The sequence below is a fragment of the Phaenicophaeus curvirostris genome, chromosome 4 (genome assembly GCF_032191515.1).
Source record: "Phaenicophaeus curvirostris isolate KB17595 chromosome 4, BPBGC_Pcur_1.0, whole genome shotgun sequence".
Classification (NCBI taxonomy): Eukaryota; Metazoa; Chordata; class Aves; order Cuculiformes; family Cuculidae; genus Phaenicophaeus; species Phaenicophaeus curvirostris.
Window position 1 is genome coordinate 32,844,715 of NC_091395.1, and position 18,378 is coordinate 32,863,092.

Genomic DNA, 18,378 nt, shown 5'->3' on the forward strand with positions numbered 1-18,378 from the left:
TGTTTAAGCAGCCAGGGTTCACTATTGTGCATGGCTGCAGATTCACATAACAAAAAAGGCAATTAAACAATGTTAGGGATTCAAAACAAGCTAACAATGCAGGGAAATTGCCAGGGAAGGATTAGTTATCTCTTGCCTGATAAAAGCTGTTCTCAATGGAAAACTCTTAAAATGTCCTTCCACAGTGGCTCCATATGGAAAGTTTAGTATCTAACAAAGACTACTAGGGTTAAGCTCTGAAAACAAAGATCTGGAAAGTTGAAAGTGTGCTTAAATTAGCATTTCTGCTATCCTGTCAGATCACTCCTAAATCTGAGTTGCTGCTAGTTTTGGCTGTGCTTCTAGCGGCACCGGTTGTGTCCAAACAGAAAATTCAGTGATTTTAGCCATCACCTTTGTGGACTGAAAATTACTCTAAAAGGATGATCTGAAGCATTTGAGTTTTGAAAAAGCTGCAATAAAAGTATTGCCTCATCAAGGGTCTTGGAAGGTCTATATGCTCTTTCTTGGGTCTGTTCTGTAATGCATTGAACATATTTCCTATCTTGTGATGGTCTTTCTGGCAGGACAGCTTCTCTGTGTGTGCAGTACTTAGTTTTGAAGTTTGCACCATCAGCTGCTTCATGGTGCAGCTTTCTGCATTGGCTGGTTATTTTAATCAGTCGTGAGAGCGATGGGCTGGCTGGCTGATTGCTGAGGTGTTCCTCCTGGCTGGGTGACAGGCTTGCTGGCTGACCTCGGCCAACTGGCTTTAACTTTGTTGGGGGATAGCGGCTAATATTTTCCAAGGCATCTAGGTGATTTAGGAGCCCACAGCTCACCCTGAAGGGGGCTGATGCATTTGGAAAACATTACCCTGTTAAACTTACCCCAAAGGGATATAGCATGGGTTAATTTATGTTTGTAAGACAGCCTGGGGTCTTGGATCCTGTGATGTGAGTATTTTGCACTCTCTTCTTCTTACAGAGGCAAACAAGATCCATTCCTATGGTTGTTTCATCAGACAGTCAGGCTGTACTGAATCTACATCTGCTGATAAGAAAGCAACTTCTGGATAAATCATACAGGCATATCTCTGAAGCCTAGAAAGAAGAACTTCTGGCTCTAATAACAAAAGCTTGGGCTTTCTGACCTAAGAAAGGCTGCCTACTGCTCTGGTAGCAATCAATGCATTGCCCTTCCTCTGGCATTGCCAACTGTAGGCACATCATGAGGGCTCACAGGGCTGGTAGGTTTGGCAAGGATAGTAGCAGAGCTCAGAGGCAGCAGAAAAGGGGCTGTGCTGCAGGCTGCATGAAGGTCACTCATGCCCCAGTAAGAACCTGGGGGATAGTGAGGCAATTTGTTCTTGAGTTAAAGTGGATCTGCTCTTGGCTGATGCCCTTGAGGTGCACTGTGCCCCCAGTGGGTGACCACAGAGTTATAACAATGGGGTTAAGAAGTGCAGGAAACATGGCCATGCAAAGGAAAGGTGCACTTTATCTGTGTGTTCTTCACGCTCACTATATTCTTTAAATATCTGTATGTTCTTCTTCTGGAGAATAGAAATAGTGGCCATGCCTGAGATGACCAACATGCGTCTGCGGTACTCCTTGTGGCATCTAACCACAGTTCTGTCCTCACAGAAAATCATTAATTAAATTTAAATGCCTCTCACTGAATTTCCTGCATGGATCTTTTGTGTCTTAAGCCTGGTCATTCAGATTTTTGTGGCTTGTGTGTAGTTATACTGCATCACTTCTTTAATAAACCATACTCAGGGTGAAGGTGTCTGTATGAGAGAGGCAAGAGAGAGGCTGCTTGGCTTCTCTGTGGGTGTCTGAAGTGAATGAGAATTGAGGGAGAAGGGAAAGGATTAAGAAGTAATTAAAGGATAGAGAGAATGATAAATAAGGAAGAAAGAAAAAGATGGTGAGGGATATTGCTAATGAATGTTAAATTTGAATCTGGGCAGTCATTTTTTCTACACATCGAGGGGGAAGAAGCTGGAGGGAATCTTGTTTGCTGTTATGCTTTGAAATTATAATCTAAGTGGTGCCTTGATTATACACAATTCTGATTGCTGTGGTCTAGTGATTAGAGCATAAAACTTGGAGACAAAATATATGCTGCTTTTCATGACTGTAAGGCACTCGATGGGTGGTTTTGAGTGAGTTATTTTACTTCACTGTGCCTCATTTTCCTGATCTGCGAAACAGGGATATTAATTCCTATTTTTGTGAAGGCAGTCTGAGAAACTTAAATGGAAACTTCTGTAAAAATGTCAAATATCGTTATTATTGTTCTTAAACTAATCCATTATAGGCAACTGCTTTTATAGTTTTTATGAAAGCAAATACAATGGGAGCTACATAATTGGCTGCCTAACAATGTTGTTTTAATTAGAAAAAGACAAAAAGTGTCTGAAAAATGCAACAGTGGGTTGCTTTTTTTCATCAATTACAGGATAAAAGATCTGCTAAAACTGAACCATACCAGGTAACACTTACTCTGCAGTATATCTGACAGACTGAGGAGAAGTAACAGGCTCAGTTAAATTTTCTTTTACATGTTTTGTTCACTATTTGCTGGCACAGGCAAAGATTTTCAGTTATTATTGAGCAAGTAAGAATAAAGGTAAAAATGTAAAAAAATAACATGTTTACTTTTTTTGCCAGCATCTGGGAGATGAAGCTTCCTTGGGCTGTGAATTAAAATCCTAGTTTTCAGGTGAATATTTTACAATGTGTGGCTTATACACCTCTGGAAACAGATAGTGTAATAAACACAGACACTCCCTGTCCTTGGTGAGGTGAATATGACCCATTTTTTAACACAGTGCTTTTAGAACAAGGTAATGGAACTAAAAGGGGTAAACGTGAGGCCTATTACTCTTCACATCTGCCTAAATCCTGCTTATCTGAAACGTAATCCTGCCTCTGCCAATTCACCCAAAGGCTGGATAGTCCCAGTGATTCATCCCAGGGCCACAGGCAGAAGGCTTTATCAGTAGGGCTACGCTGTATGGCAGGATGCTCTTAATCCAGGATGCTGATTTTACTAGTAAAATTGAATGTTTGCCAGTCTAGTTTATTCTTCTTCTCCTGAATTCTTCCTGACATGAATAGGATTTTGATGGTGTAACAATACTTATTTTATGATGGAGGAAGGGGAATGTTTGGCTTTTTTTAAGACCGAGCATTGTTGGTCATAGGTAATGTGTCTTCATACACCCAAGTGATTTGGCAAAAATCTGTTATGTAGTCTTGGCCTTAACGTGAACCCAGAATGAGTAACTTGTGACCTGTCTGTCCTCATCAGCATCAATACTGCTGCCTTCTAGGACAGCCCAATTAAGATAATTTTATGGCTGCTTGAGGAGGACTTAGCATCTGTAAGACAGAGCGAGTGTAGCAGTCCTAGCTGTTTGTTTTCAGTCCCCATAGACCATATTGCAGTGACTACCTCTTTGAAGTGCTTTCCTCTACTGGGGAGCACAAATCTATTTTCTGCAGGCTCATCGTCAGCCTGGTCCTCTTTATATGTCAGTTTGTTCCCTCTAAACCTAAGGCTGTTCAGGGACAGTATTATAGTATATGCTGAGTGAGATGAGTAGAGTGATGTGACATCTGGATGCTGATGGCTCTGTAAGATGATGGACAGAGTACTGGTATTAAAATAATTACACCATAGCATAAAAAGACTCAAATGTGTTTCCTGGGAAGCCAAATCCATTCAGAAGAAAAGTTTTAATGACATTTCAGCCATGTATTGGCCTTTAAATAAAGATATTTTTTCACAGAATAATTAAGAGTCTGTTTGGAATGGGGCTTTTTATTTGGTGGTTTGTTGTTTTTTGGGTTTTTTTTAAAGTATTATAAAATATAAAAATTGTTATAACTTTGAGGACATTTGTGAGGACTGGTCTTGTTTTGCTTGGTTTAAGTCCTACCACTGCTTGTACCAGGTGCAGTGAGTGCATTAAGACTCTTGGAGAGGGCAAACAATTCATTTTTATAAAACAAAAGTAACAGGATGGATCTGTAGCTTTTATATTTTTGCCCTGATGTTGAAAAAAATTCCTACTAAATATATGAAATTAACAGAATTTTTTACTTTAAAGAACAATCTAATGTATTTGTCTTCTGTCTGTGAATGGTTAACACAAAACATTGTACTTGGGAATATTGGACTGCTCATCCTCTCAGTGACACAAAGAAGAATTTTTTATATGTGACAGCACTGGCAAGCAAGACTATTTTTCAGGCTAAGTACAACAAAATTCTAGCAGGTAATGCTTTGTCAGAAAACATTTGTAAGAGAATGCTGAAAAACTTTCCTCTAGTTACACTATTAGGTAGGTTATATTTTCTTTCTTACTAAGGATAGTGTACACACATACAAAACAAGCCTTGTTCTACCATTGCTCTGGATTGCTAGTTACAAATGATTTTTTTCTGTCTACTGTAGCACTCCTTAATATGTCTTTTTCAAGTATAAGAAATGGATAAATGGGTTTGATTTTTAAGCAAGTGGTCTCACTGCAATTCCCCATCAGCAAAGAACAGAATCTTCTGAGAAGATGAAATGAAAACGCAAGCAGTTGAGCCACAGAAAACTCATCTTGAAGAACTCAATAGACATATAGTTCCTGTGACAGCAGCTGACCGAACCTCAGTCCTGTGTCTTGTGGGTTCATCTTTGGGGAAATTAGGTCCACTATGTTTTTTTTTTTTGATTGCAGCACTAGATATTTCCTCGTGCTTCTCTACTGGCCAAATTCTGCTCTGCTATGACAAAGACAAGTTGAACAGCTTTCTCCCAAAACAGATTAAGTGAATACAGGCCGAGACAATAGGTAAACTATCATGTAAAGTTTATATACAAGAATATAACATTTATCTGGAGTATTTACAAGGTTAATTAAAGCAATATTTTACAACTCTTTCAGGTTTACCACTAGGTATATTACATTTAGGCTACAGATGGTTTAGTTTGCAAAATAATAACAAAGAAGTTGCATTCAGATCAACCAGCTCCAAAACTTGTTCATTTTTTCTGAGAAGGGCTCAGACTCATAGAAAACAAAAAGTGAGAACGGTTAATGTACTCTTACTAGTGCCTATGTATCACATGCAAGAGTCATAACATGACCTTTATAGTGTTAATATAGATGGCTAGCCATTTCACCCTTGTGAAAGAGTCATACCCACTGTGACAGGCCAGTTGCATGCGTGGCTGTCTTTCTCTGCATCTCCTACTTTTGCATAACAAACATGCTTGTATACAGAGAAGCAGGAACATAAATGAACCAGCATTGCCAAAACGAAGAGGGAAAAACCTCAGACGAAAGTAATGTTTGCAATCATTTAAAAAAAAAAAAAAAAAAAAGCTTTAAGTGAGATACTTTAATACTTCCCAAAAATAGTCTTTTTTTTTTTTTTCATTATTACATTTTAACCTATGTACAAAAATGGAGGGCTCCTAGGGACTGAAGGAAGAAGGTGCGGGAGGCCTGGAGAGCTCAGGACAGAGGCAGCTGCTGGAGGCGGCCAGAGCCAAAGCCACTAACACTGCAGTTTACGGATGCTGCGGGAGAACCGCTTGAAAACCCGCTGCCCTTTCTGCCACCGCTTCAGTGAGGTGATCACCAGTTCCCCAGCTTGCTTTTGCCCCATCACCAAGTAGGGGACATTTATGTCGTTCATCTCATCACAGGTACACTGGAGGCCACCTTTGAGCCAGAGCACGATCTTCTTCAGATCCCTCTCTGTCAGCCCATTCAGCTTGTAGATGGTTTTGCTCTTTGTTTCAGGGGTGATCTTGGTATCCCCATTGATGTAGGCAATCTCCTTCACTTTAATCTTCAAGGCTAATAGAGCGAGGAGAGGGGGGAGTGGGGAGAGGGAGAGAGGGAGAGAGATTAAGAGGTTTTTTCCCATTAGTGCACATAAAGAGGACCTGGGGAGGGAGGTGCTCTATTGCTAATTAAACTGTCAGGGCTGACAGAAGAGGCAGCAGGTGGCTCCATTTCTAAAGCCACAAAGGGCATGCAAGTCATTTCAGTTTTAATCAACCTTAGGGCTGAGATTTTTTTGCGTTTCTTTTCTACTCCCCCCCTCCCCCAACTTTTTCCTTCCTTTCTAAATTAGTATTTTCTCCAGCTTTTCTCCTGTTTGCAAACAGAGAGACGGCAGGTTTGCTATGTTAAGCAGAGCTCGTTTTTTTTCCTGGGACAGTCTTCCTGAAACTAGAGTTTGAAAGGGAGGTGGGGAGGCCAGTACCTAGACCTAATCTGAAACCTGATCTTTGCTGTAGCTGAAAACTTCTAGACTTAATTTATTAGGCTGGAGAGGATTTTAGGCAAACCTGTAAGGAAATGATCTTTCACATGCATTGTTTTTTGAAAGAATAGATCCCATGGAGGGCAAATTGGTCCAACAGCTGCATTCGATTTGGTAAAATAACTAGGAAGGGGATACAGGACTCTGTAAGAACATGTGGGGCATGTTTAGCTTTAGAAGGATTTATCTGAGTGCAATTTGCCAGGAAAAAAAGCTATTGGTTGTTTTAGCAATTATGTCCCACAGTCGTGGTTTCATATTTTGGGTGATGTTTTTTTTTTTAAAGAAAGACTTCTGAATTGTTGTATTTATATTACAAATCTGTTTCCAGGTATAAATTTTGACCTTTTATAAAAGGATTCCCCTCCTTATTCTCTTTTTCTCTTGAAATGCTAATGTATGGATAATGTGCCATTCAGTTGTCTCCCTTGAAGGGGCTTTCTTGTCCTCTTCTAGCCCCAGATCTTCCCATTAAGTTTATATCCCCGATTGTCTGTGCATTACCTTCTCTATCAAATGATACATAGAGCTTCCTTCTTAATCTGTGGAGAGAGTCTTTCTTACCATACATGAGATTGGTCATGCAGCTCTTTCTCATACGTCTAAATGAAGCTTTGCTCTACTTCTCCCCAGGCAACACTCTGGATGAAAGATTCTTTCCCCACCCCCATTTTACATTCTATTTGGCTTGCCAGCAACATCCACATAAAAGAGCACTACTTCGAAACAGCAAATGGAAAAGGACTATAAAAAGGGCCACGTTTTATTCTGAGGTGGAATTTTGTGTTTCATGAGCCAGTGGTCGGACGGGTCCATCTGCAGATAAGACAAAGTCTTGACTTTATTTGGGCACATCCCTCGCCGACACTGCTGGGAGTCCTACCTGATCCTCAACTCTCAAGTTTCAGCCCAGGGGGGCTCTGCTTCCACTCACCAAAGTCATTTTTGCAGAGGTTTTCCACGATGTCATTATCGTCCTCGTTTTTGTTCTTGCAGGCGTCGCAGACCTTGGGTGCTGGAAAGTCAAGGGACAGTCCCCGTTAGGCTCGGGGATAAGGAACAGCAGGTGGCGTTGGGAATCCTTCGGGAAACGCTGTTTTTCCATCCCTCCACGGAAGGACTCCCCCTGGGTGCCTTTTTCCCCTCCTTCCCAGCCCAGCACGGACCGGGACGCGCCTTACCTTGCTGCAGACCTGCCGGAGGGGGCACGGTGTGCTTCTAAGGTCACACCTAAACCAAAAGCTTTTTCTTTATTGACGAGGGAAAGAGTAAAGCAGGGAGGAGGGGGGGCATACAATACTAAACAACCCAGCCCCGCGCATCAGCGACGATTAAAGGAATTTGTCCCCCCGGGACCTGCGCAGCTCCAGTTTCTATGGAGGTGGGAAAGGACGGAGGGGTGCGATCCGGTGCCAGTTCCCCGACGGTGCCTGTGGTTTTCCCCTCGGGAAAGCCTCCCCGAGCTTCACCCCCGGTCCCCGCGGGGTGTCCCCCCGCCCCGGGCGATGCCGTCCCGGCGGCCCCCTCCTACCTTCCCTGGTGACCGGGAGGATGTGGTCGCTGCTGGCCAGCGGGATGCACAGGTCGTTGTCCTTGGGGAAGCGGCTGCAGTCCAGCATGTCGGGCCAAGGGAAGCCGAACGCGGACATCACCGGGGCGCAGCTCTCCTTCACCTCCTCGCAGAGCGAGTGGCAGGGCTGGATGATCTCGTCGAGGTCGTCGATGCAGACGGGGGCGAAGAGGGAGCAGAGAAACTTCCTGGTGTCGGGGTGGCACTGCTTCTGCACCAGCGGGATCCAGGTGGAAGCCTGCTCCAGCACCTCCTGCACCGTTTCGTGCCCCAGCAGGTTAGGCAGCCGCATGCTCTGGTACTCGATGCCCCGGCACAGCAGCATCGGGGCCGGGATGGGCTTGCAGTTGGAGCGCTTGTAGGAGAAGTCGGGCTCCCCGAAGGGGAAGAGCCCGGCGGCCGAGCCCAGGCACTGGGACGCCAGCAGCAGCAGCAGCAGCAGCAGCATCGGGGCGCAGAGGCGGCGCTGCATTTTGGGGCTCGGAGGAGGAGGAGGGGGGTAGAGAAAGGCTTGGGGGGGCCGGGGTGGCGGGGCGCGGAGCCCTCAGCCGCAGGCAGCGTCCCCCAGCCCGGGCTCCTGCCTGCCAGACGAGGACGGAGGCTCTGAGCGAGGTGCAGGGGCAAACGGGGGTTTTCATGAATTTTTTTTTTTTTTTAATGCAAATAGCAGGGGGGAGCGGGGAGCTGGGAGGAGCCTGGTGACAGCCATCCAGAAAGGATTGGTCACTACTTTCTCGGTCTGCTGTTGCTCAGGGGGATTGTCTTTTGGCAGGAAATCCTTGCGAGAAACGTTACCGTGCGAGCGCGGTGAAGGAGGGGGAACAGATCCCCTTCGAACAAAGAGCCACGAAAGCCCCAGAAGCCCCTCGGCCGGGCGGGGAGACAGGGCGCGGGTGGCTGGAGGTGAAGCTTTGCCGCTAGCGCAGATGCTGCGGAGAAGCAGGACCGCCTCCCACCCCCTGCCCACGTTTGGGGCTTCTCCTGCCGTTTCCCGGGCGGGGGGAGGCAATCTGTTCCCAAAGCCCCCCGGGGAGTGTCTGGCACCTCCGCCTCCTCCCCGCGATGCCCCGGGGGCTGTCCGGCGGGACCCTCCTGCTGCCCTCCCAGCCCCTCCTGACCCTGACCCCGGCCCTTGCTGGGGCGGGGTCCGGCCCCTGGGTGGCCCCCGACACCCAAAGTGGGGGGTTTCTCTGGCTGGGAGCATCCAAATGATTTTGCAATACCTGGCACGTTTGTCCGAGGTGAAAACCTTCGGGCTTGGCCCTGTGCAGGGTAGGCACGTCCCTTCCCCTTCGCTCCTGCCTTCAGCTAGAAACTCCCTTTAAAGAATTATGATTGTGTTGGTCTGCCACAGAGAGGAAGACAACGGGCAAGGCACTGGGATCGCAGCTGCAGTGCAATCTTGATATTTCTTGCATTTTTAGTGATATTATTTATGGGATTATTATTGAAAAGAGTAGCCCCTTGTAGTATCATTTTGTGGTAAACCACGTTCATTTATCAGCTACTGTGTATATCTCTTTATAAGAGATGTTTTATGGTGAGACCGCTCCTCGAATACTGTGTTCAGTTCTGGGCCCCTCACCACAAGAAGGATGTTGAGGCTCTGGAGAGAGTCCAGAGAAGAGCAACGAAGCTGGTGAAGGGGCTGGAGAACAGGCCTTATGAGGAGCGGCTGAGAGAGCTGGGGTTGTTTAGCCTGGAGAAGAGGAGGCTGAGGGGAGACATCATTGCTCTCTACAACTACCTGAAAGGAGGTTGTAGAGAGCAGGGAGCTGGCATCTTCTCCCAGGTGAGAGGGAACAGGACAAGAGGGAATGGCCTCAAGCTCTGCCAGGGGAGGTTCAGGCTGGACATCAGGAAAAAATACTTCATGGAAAGGGTCATTGGGCACTGGCACAGGCTACCCAGGGAGGTGGTTTAATCACCTTCCTTGGAGATGTTTAAAAGATGGGTAGATGAGGTGCTCAGGGACATGGTTTAGTGATTGATAGGAATGGTTGGACTCAGTGATCCAGTGGGTTCTTTCCAACCTAGTGATTCTATGGTTCTATGATTATATGAAAGCTGGTCTCAGCCATGATGACTTCTGTAAATTTCAGGACCTCTGTTTGTCCCCTGTACAGACTGGCTTCCCAGAGGTCCGGGTCACAGTAGCGTAGGAAAGAGACAAGTCCAGCAGCATTCCCCTGGGAAAAGCAGGAGATTACCATGCTGAAGTGCCCACAGTGCGGCCCTGTGCATGCTGCTGTCACACACTGAAGCCAGTGCCAGCGCCTTCACCGGAGGTTTCAAGATGCTTTCCAACACGCCATGCTGATGGATGTAATCTCTCTGTAGGCCAGCTTCTCTCTTACTAAAGTTGTTTAATACCTAGAAAATAAGTGTCTTGAATGTCTAATATCATTTGGGGAAGGATTTGAAAGTAGTTTATTTCTTAGAGCTCCACATATTCTTGCCATTTATTATCTGTGTTCAAGTCATTCCTTTAAACAATAAATCTGTAAGCTCTTGGCCTCAGTCAGCTTGCATGGAACAGAGCCCCTCTGATGACTTGTGGTGCCCATTTTAGGCCTGTTTTTGCCAAGTCCTGGGGAGTGCCGGAGGCTGTAGCTGTTGCCACTTGCAGGAGTTGTCACTTCCAGTTCCCAGTGCTGGCTCCGTTGGCCTCTCTCCCCAAAATCCTCTCCTGTGGAAGCGGACCTACCAGCACGTTTGCTTTTTCCTCGAATGGCCAGGCTATTCACCAAGTCTTTGCAAAATGGACAAATATGTGGTTTGTTTTTCTCTCTCTCCTTTTTTCATCGCTTCTCATTTTTTTAAGTCACTGTGATCCCTTCAGGTGGATCTCAGTATGATCAGAAGACAATCTGCCTGCTCTGTAAATTCTCGGTAGCCTTGTACACCGCTTCCCATAGATCCAGTTGGCTGGGCTGTGTGGAAGCAAGAACCCAAATCTGAACAGACTCTGTTTAGGCTAGACGTAATAACCATTTTCTGTGGTAGGGGAAGAGACATTTCTGACAGAAATCTGCTCTTTTTTTTTTTTTTTTTTCCACCAGAATCGTTTGCTTCTTTGTTTCCAGCCTACAAGAAACATGGAGGAAAACCAGCATGTTTTTTTCCTGGATTAAGCTTTGATTTGAAACAAGGCTTTATGAGACCTTGCTATTTCCATTTTTAATCACCCTTGGCAAACTCATTTACTACAAATTTGAAACGATTTGAGATCTTGTAAACGAACCTAGCCCAAGCCTACAGCCCAAAGCAATCATTGCTGCCCTCATTCTGATTCCTTGCAGACGAAAGCACTGGAGCAGGAGCCTGCCATTGCTGCTCCTTGCTGAAAACTGGGATGGGTCTTTCCTCACCTGTGGACTTAAATGCCATTTCTAGTTGCTGCGGTTTAGCAGCGTAAGCCTGCTAAACCTGTGTAATCACAGGCTGGGTGTGGGCTGCAGGAACTGACTGCTGCGGCTAAAAACCTGCAGCATTCCCATGGTCCAGATGATTTTCATGCTCAACTCTCAAAGTCTAGCAAAGCCAAAGCAGGAAGAGCAGCTTTGGGTGTCCATGCAGGTGTGGTCAAGGGGTAATGGGAGTGGAGAAGATGCCCGCAGAGCTGTCTCCATGGGGATCCCTGAGGTGTGGGGTGGCTGCTGAAGACAGGGAGACCTTGTAGCCTTGCCTTCTTGGGCTGGCCCAGCTTCGCTTGCATCACCTTTTGGGAGAGATGGGGCTGGGGAAAGAGTGGGGAGCACAATCCATGATCCTCAGAGCTTGCAGCTGCCAGGTAAGGGCACTGAGACAGCCTTGCTCCCCGGAAAAGCAGGGGCTGTGGAGGGTCTGGGCACCGTCACAGATAAAGCCCTGGGTGACCTGGTCTGACCTGGGTGGAACCAACCAGGGCAGCACTCTTGAAATTATGGTTTTGGGTACATTTTTATTTTTTTAAAGAAAGCATAGGCTTTTAAGCTGCTGTAAATTCATCAGGTTGCATAGACAGTTAAGCTGCATTAAACCCCTGAAAGTAGCGTAAGCATTTAAGCCACCTGAGATGCTTAAAGCAATATAAGCTGCTAAAACGCTTTTAATCCTTAAGTGCTTAAATCACCTTAAATCTTGGGAGTTAGGTGAGAGAATGAGCTGCTTGGAGAAAAAGACCCCAACCGAAGTTCCTGCCTGACCCCCAACCCTCCGTAAGTGTTACTTGAAGGATTGAAGTGAAAATAAATGAACTGCAGGGAAAAATACTGGAGTGCTTGGTGCTTGCAGGAAGTTAAGAATAGCATTTTGTTCCAAAGAGTGTGGCTGGTCTGTGTCATCTACATTAAAACCATGGTGCTGCTTCCTTTTGCTCTCAGGCCGTGGTCTGAACTCACATGTTCTGTACCTTTTCCTGGCTGGTCCTGGAAGCTGAGACATGGAAAAGGGAAAATACATTCACAGTTGTATATCTCCAAAAGAATAGGCAAGACTCGCTTCAGTGCAGGCAGCAATAAATACTATCAATTTCTTAACCTGTCTGTTGTATATTTTTCCAACTCTGCTGCCTTCAAAATTGTGTCACAATCTCCCTCCCCTTTGTGGAGAAAACCCTGAGCTCTCAGTCCCTTGGCAGACCACAGGTTGGTTTCCCACAGTGGAAGATGGAAAAGCCAGGATGGGTAATCAGACACACTGAACAGTAGTGATTTGCAGAGGGAGATGCACACCCATGGAGGGCATCCAAGCCTTACCCAGCATGAAGCACCCACGTTTCCCAAGAAGCTAGGGGCTGCTTTTACCCCTGAAGGGGGTCTAGCCCCACTGACCACTCGCTGGTGGGAGTAGCCAGGCCAAGCAGGTTAGGGAGATGCTGACCTTACGGGCTCTCTAAGCATAAACATGGGACTTGAGGAATTATGTCCTTAGTAATGCTGTAGAGGAATGAAAAAGCTGTGGATTTTTAGCCCATTCTTTTCTGCCCATGAAATGGCAGTGGTGAGGATCAAACTGACTTTCTCCCCATGATGAAAAAAATCTGATGAAAATATTAGCTTACCTTTAAAAATGGGTTCCAGCATGACACTACCAAAATTTTGCTACTGTTTGAATTTTGCTATTGCATTTGATAGGAGAAAAATGGGATCGCACAGGCTTTCATGGGAGGCATCTCAGCAAGAGGTCCCCCCTGAACTCAGTTTTGGTGGCTGATAAGGTGGAATTTAACATTTTTCAGATCTGGGACTGGGCAGCGATCTTGTTTTCTGTTACCACAACATTTAAAAGCTCTATTGTTGAAAACTACATGTGCTGTCTTTCTTCTCTTTCCCTGTTCTGAAAGGGACGTAAAAAAAAAATTAATCCTTTTTTTTTGCTTTCCATTCGCAAAGCTCATGGAAAATGCAGCAGCAAATGCCTGATGCGGGCACCCTGGGTGCTGCTCAGGAGGAAAATAACCTTTAACTGTGGCAGAAGGACCTCGCGGTGGCGCCTGTGCTCACTGTGTGGGTCTGTTCCTCGCCCAGAGACACTCACTGGGCGTCGATCTTGTAGCACTCAGTCCTTCGCCGACACAAAATCAAGTCACAAGAAGATTTCTCGTTTGTTTGTTTGTTTTTTTTTTTTTTTAAATTTATTTTAGTGGTAATTCTCAATAGTTTCCCTGCATTTAATATCTTAAAATTTTCAGGCAAGTTTTTCCAGTTTCAAATGTTTTCCACAGGAACACTATATTATTCCAAGCCTATGTTTCTTAGTGTTATATTGTGCTTTCCACAGTTTATATTAAATGGTAAATATAGGTGCTTGAGTGTTGTATTATATATACACATATATATGCATGTAAATCTATGTTTATTTGCATGTAGTGATTTAGCAAGTTATGATCCTTCAAATTTATCTGACGTACATCTGTATCTGGCTGCGGTTTTTGTCATGTGTCTACTCACACCGAATGTTTGTGATTACTGCTCCCTTTATTATCTATCTAATATAAGTGCTGGTTGACAAAGACAGCAGGTGCTGTGCTCTAGAGGACTACAATCTCATGATACCTGGTTTTCCTGGTATATTTTATTTAAAAAGCTGCAATGTAGTATATCTTTCCTCACCACCACCCTCCTGCAGCTGTTATTTGCAGCCTGGCAGCATCTAGCACCTTGAGCAGAGAGCGGGGCCCCACTGTGTGAGCCATACAGAAAGACAGGGTACTTCTGCAAAGGGTTTGGGGTCTGGGTAGGGCACAGATGCTGCAGAAGAGAAGAAAAGAATTGCTGCCTCTACCTGGGCAGGGCAGGCGCAGGAATACTGCCACTGTTTGCAACAGCAAGAGTATTGCTGTTGTTGCTGGTCGTGAGGGCTCCAAATTTTACTGCCCAAATCAGGACTTGGGCAGGCTTCAGCCATCCGCATCCAAGGTTGCCGTAGTACTTCCCCTGACAAGCAATCAAAGTTGTGGATGTGTGTTGAGCTTTGGCGTGAGTCTATGTGCTGTGGAGTCATGTAGTTCTGCAGATGCATGGCCAAAAAATAGCCACATCTCTGCTTCTGCAGTGCTTAACAGAGAAAATGACTATAAATGTGTGTGAAAGAGAGCTGGGTATAGAAACTAATTTCCAGAGTGAATTATTATTTTTAGGGGAATGGTCAGGTTTGCAGGTAGATAGCTAGTCTAATGGCCTCAAGGTTTGGACACATGTTACTTGTTGAAAGAAATTATTTAAAAATAATAATTTCTAGTAAAACATTTTATAAAAAGTAAAATCAAAAGAACCTATTGCCCAAAGCTATGCTATTTAGAAGTTTATTAAATCTGATTTAAAATAAAGCAATGGAACAATCAGAGCAATCTAATACCATGATCAAATCAATAAACTAGTCTCAGTGTTTGATAGGAGTTAAATTACAAAGTGATTTGAATAATAAAGCTAGTGGGCATGTGATCATTAATTAAAATATATTTGCAGACTAAAAAGCTGATATTTCCAAATGTTAAAACCATCCAAATATTTGAGGCCAGTTCTGAAGAAGATGACCCAAAAACAGTTTAGGTGACATGGCTTATGATGGTATTAGATCTGTAGTTTTCAGGAAGTTCAGAAATTACTGAAAAAAAAGCAGCAACAATAATCACTCAACGTGTATTCATCAGCAAGGCGTGTATTCAAACTTTTGGTCATCATCTCCCATTTTTAACTTTCTCTACTATTCATATGCTTTCAGACTAAATTTACAGTTTTACCTTCCTGAACTTGACACAGAAAAGTAAACCTGGAGGTCCTCATAAATGAGGCTGAAATAAATTTCACCCATGGCTGAAATAAATTTTATACACAATATTCTTCCCCAAGTGTACTGTTTCTTTCTCAGTCCATACAGGTGCTTACATGTGACCTAGGTAGAGGTAAGTTTTAAAACCACTTGGTACATTTTTTTATTACTTTGGCTTGTAACACACCTTCACTTATTAGTTTGTTTCTGTTATTGGCAATATTCTCATCTCTGCATTGTCTGTGTGACAAGTTTATCTCAGCCTCCCTCTACCCAAATGCATGTTTTCTCACAACCTTTTTCCAGTCCAAGGCTTGGCTCGATCAAATTTCAACTCTAACCTAGAAGTGTTCAGTCTAGTAGTTTATATTTATATTCTGCAAACTATTTGGGTCAAAGGCCTAGGGCTGAGCACTCTACTAGCTATGGTGGCTCTGCTCAAGTAGTTTGCGAGCTAAACCATCAACCATTCTGGCTGAAGCAGTAGCTGGGAAGGGGTGTAGGTAAAGGCAGGGCAACAGCGTGCTATGGAAGGGTGCAATTCCTTGCTGTGCATCAGCTTGACTCCTCTGTCTGCAAAATAGGAGACTGCTGTCTCACCCTAAAGCCCATTGTGGCGTTGCAGAGGTAGGACTCCTGCTCCTGACCAAAGGAGCGCTTCTGCATGAGTTAACGGGGCTGTTCACATGTGGCATTTATACTTGCAGCAAGGGAGGCATGACGTAAGTATCAGGAGAAAGAATTGTGCTTTTTTTTCTACCTTATCTTCATTTCCTTTTTGAGAGATTGCTGCTAGAGCAGCAGCTTTGCTAGACAGAAAGCTGGCTTGGCAGTTGTATTGCACACCTTTATTCAGATGCTCTTGTACTGTTGGTATGGGATACAAAAGTGCTGCAGGCTGAAACTTGGCAGTAGATTAAACATAGCCAATGGATCTAACCTTGGGATCTAAGTGGATGCTTGGTCTTCTGGTCTGGTTGAAACTGTGCTAGTTTTGAGGGAAATGAGTGTCTTGCAATCCATTTTCCCAATAAATATGTGGTTGGCTTGATTGACCCCCACCAGGAAAAGCTTAGATTCCTGTATGGAAAAAAAAGGCAAGAACGTGATTCTCTGGCTCACCTGTGTAATACTTTTTTCTCAAAAGGTTTTGGGGCAAACAAGGTTTCTTTAGTCCCTGCAAGTAAAGTTGTAGCAGAAAGTGTGTTAGGGTCAGCTTAAAAATAATATTTACGTTTGTGAGTAAATGGTGAAATTATTTTTTTTGAGTAGTTCTATAAATATTGAAAATAAAGGTACTGTGGTTTACAGGCATACATCCTTTGCTACTTAATAATGTACAGAGTTACACATTTGGAGCTTGAAAGTGTTCACACTGAAGAAATTGAGCAAAGCTGAAACCAAGTTGTGTTATCTTCATCTGGTTTGGCACAAGTTGTGTTGAAAATGATACTTGAAATATCAGAATAAAATGTTAAGAATGGTAATACTAAGTGACATTAGATTTTCACTTTAGCTTGGTATTCTGTCACCCGTGTTTTGTTCTTTTTGTCCATTCTTTCCCTAAGGATGGTAGGACCCTATGGACACTTGGATTTCATCTGGGACTGTGCTGGGCAGTCAGCTGAGGTGTGTAGCTACTTCTAGGATGGAGTTGTTAGTCAGTTCAAGAGTCAGAGCATCTTACATGGTTCAAGCATGCAAACAGCTGCCATTCCCTCCTCCTAGCCTCAAGTGTTTGTACACACGGAGACCCTATGTATATAGCAGTTTTCTGACAAAAGGTGCTTGCTTTGTTGATGCAGTGGAACTTGTTGGTCAGAGAACTTGTGGATGCCCCATTCCTGGAAGTATTCAAAGCCAGGCTGGATGGGGCTTTTGAGCAACCTGGTCTAGTAGAAGTTGTCTCTGCCCATGTCACAGGGGTTGGAACGGGATGATCTTTAATGTCTCTTCCAAGCTACTATGCTTGTTGGAATAGCCCCAAATCCATGGAGAGCCTTCCTAGGGTATCCACCTTCCTCACCCCAGGGAAAGACTGGGCACATGGTGTACCCTGTGTGATGAAGTTGTCCTGCAAAGTTCTATGCTTGATGATGAGCTTGCAAGCACAGTCTGCTGCCCCCCCAACTCCATATCCCCTCCTAATGATTTCCAGTGACAGAGTCAACGACCTTGCCCTGCTGTTACGTCATCTAATCAACTACTTAACAGGGATGTTTCTCTTCTGCCTGGTTCAAGAAGGGCCTCCTGACAGTTCCCATGGAACCTTTGCCCCTTTTCTGGTGGCTTTCACTGGCCAAGGGCCTCAGGTGCCTGCCTCCCCATGTGATTTGGGATTCCTGCCTCTGCTGTGACACTGGCCATGGGTGGTTTACAGTGTTATCAACCTTCCCTTTTTACTACAGAAATATCATCTTCCAGACATGGCTACTGAAATATGGAGAGCTCTGGTCAAAACGGAAAAAAATTAGGAAGGGAACCTTAGGGGAATTCAGGCCCTGGTGAGGGGCAGTATCAGTTGTCAGCCTTGGCTCTTGTGCTTTCACCAAGTGTGCTTCTGCACTGAAGATGATCTAGCTGTGATTTGCTGAGATGCGATTAGCCTTTTAAGTGATTGGAAAGATAGCAGGAACGTGTGACATCTGCGTATCTGGGTCTGTAACTGCAGTTCCTGCATGGAGACGTGCCAGCCTCTGCCCAGATTTGGGGATTAAGGTGTAGCTCCACACATTGTAAAAGACTGATTATTTTTGGCTGCCTTAAACCACTTGTTTTGCTGATTTAAATTACTGCTGAGACTGCAGCAGAGGCAGTGTCCTATAGCATCTTATCTCTCACAAGCAGCCCAGCTGTGCTTGCTGCCCAGAGAGGTCACGCTGCAGTCTTGCAGGTAAGGAGAGCAGAGGCAGAACAGTACCTTGGACTCATCTTGGATCCCTAAGCCCCCCCCAGACTCAGTTCCATAACTTTCCTAGAAGAAGCACTGCGCAGGTCCACAAAAAAAATATAAATAATACTTTTCAAAGAGGGGCCATCTGCAGCAGGCTCGTCATCCTGGGAGAGAGGAGGACCAGAGCCTGAGTGGTGACTTTTCACTTTTCTGCATCGCTCTCCCTTTCCTCCCTTTTCTCTCTTTCTTTCTCTTCCCTTAACACAAATTTAGCAAGCCAATGCCCATCTTGTTCTGAAGAGTACCTGTACAAATAAATTCCTTTTTGGACCAATTGT

General features: G+C 44.7%; 1 protein-coding gene across 1 annotated transcript; it reads right to left on the reverse strand.

Annotated features, from left to right (window-relative positions):
• Nucleotides 1-4,844: 4,844 nt before the first annotated feature.
• SFRP2 (secreted frizzled related protein 2) lies at nt 4,845-8,376 on the reverse strand. Its single transcript, XM_069854876.1, has 3 exons — nt 7,855-8,376; nt 7,258-7,338; nt 4,845-5,851 (listed from the first exon to the last, which is right to left on the reverse strand). Exons 1-3 carry the CDS (start codon nt 8,363-8,365, stop codon nt 5,547-5,549), a joined length of 897 nt encoding a protein of 298 aa, XP_069710977.1. The 5' UTR covers nt 8,366-8,376; the 3' UTR covers nt 4,845-5,546.
• Between the last annotated feature and the right edge of the window lie 10,002 nt (nt 8,377-18,378).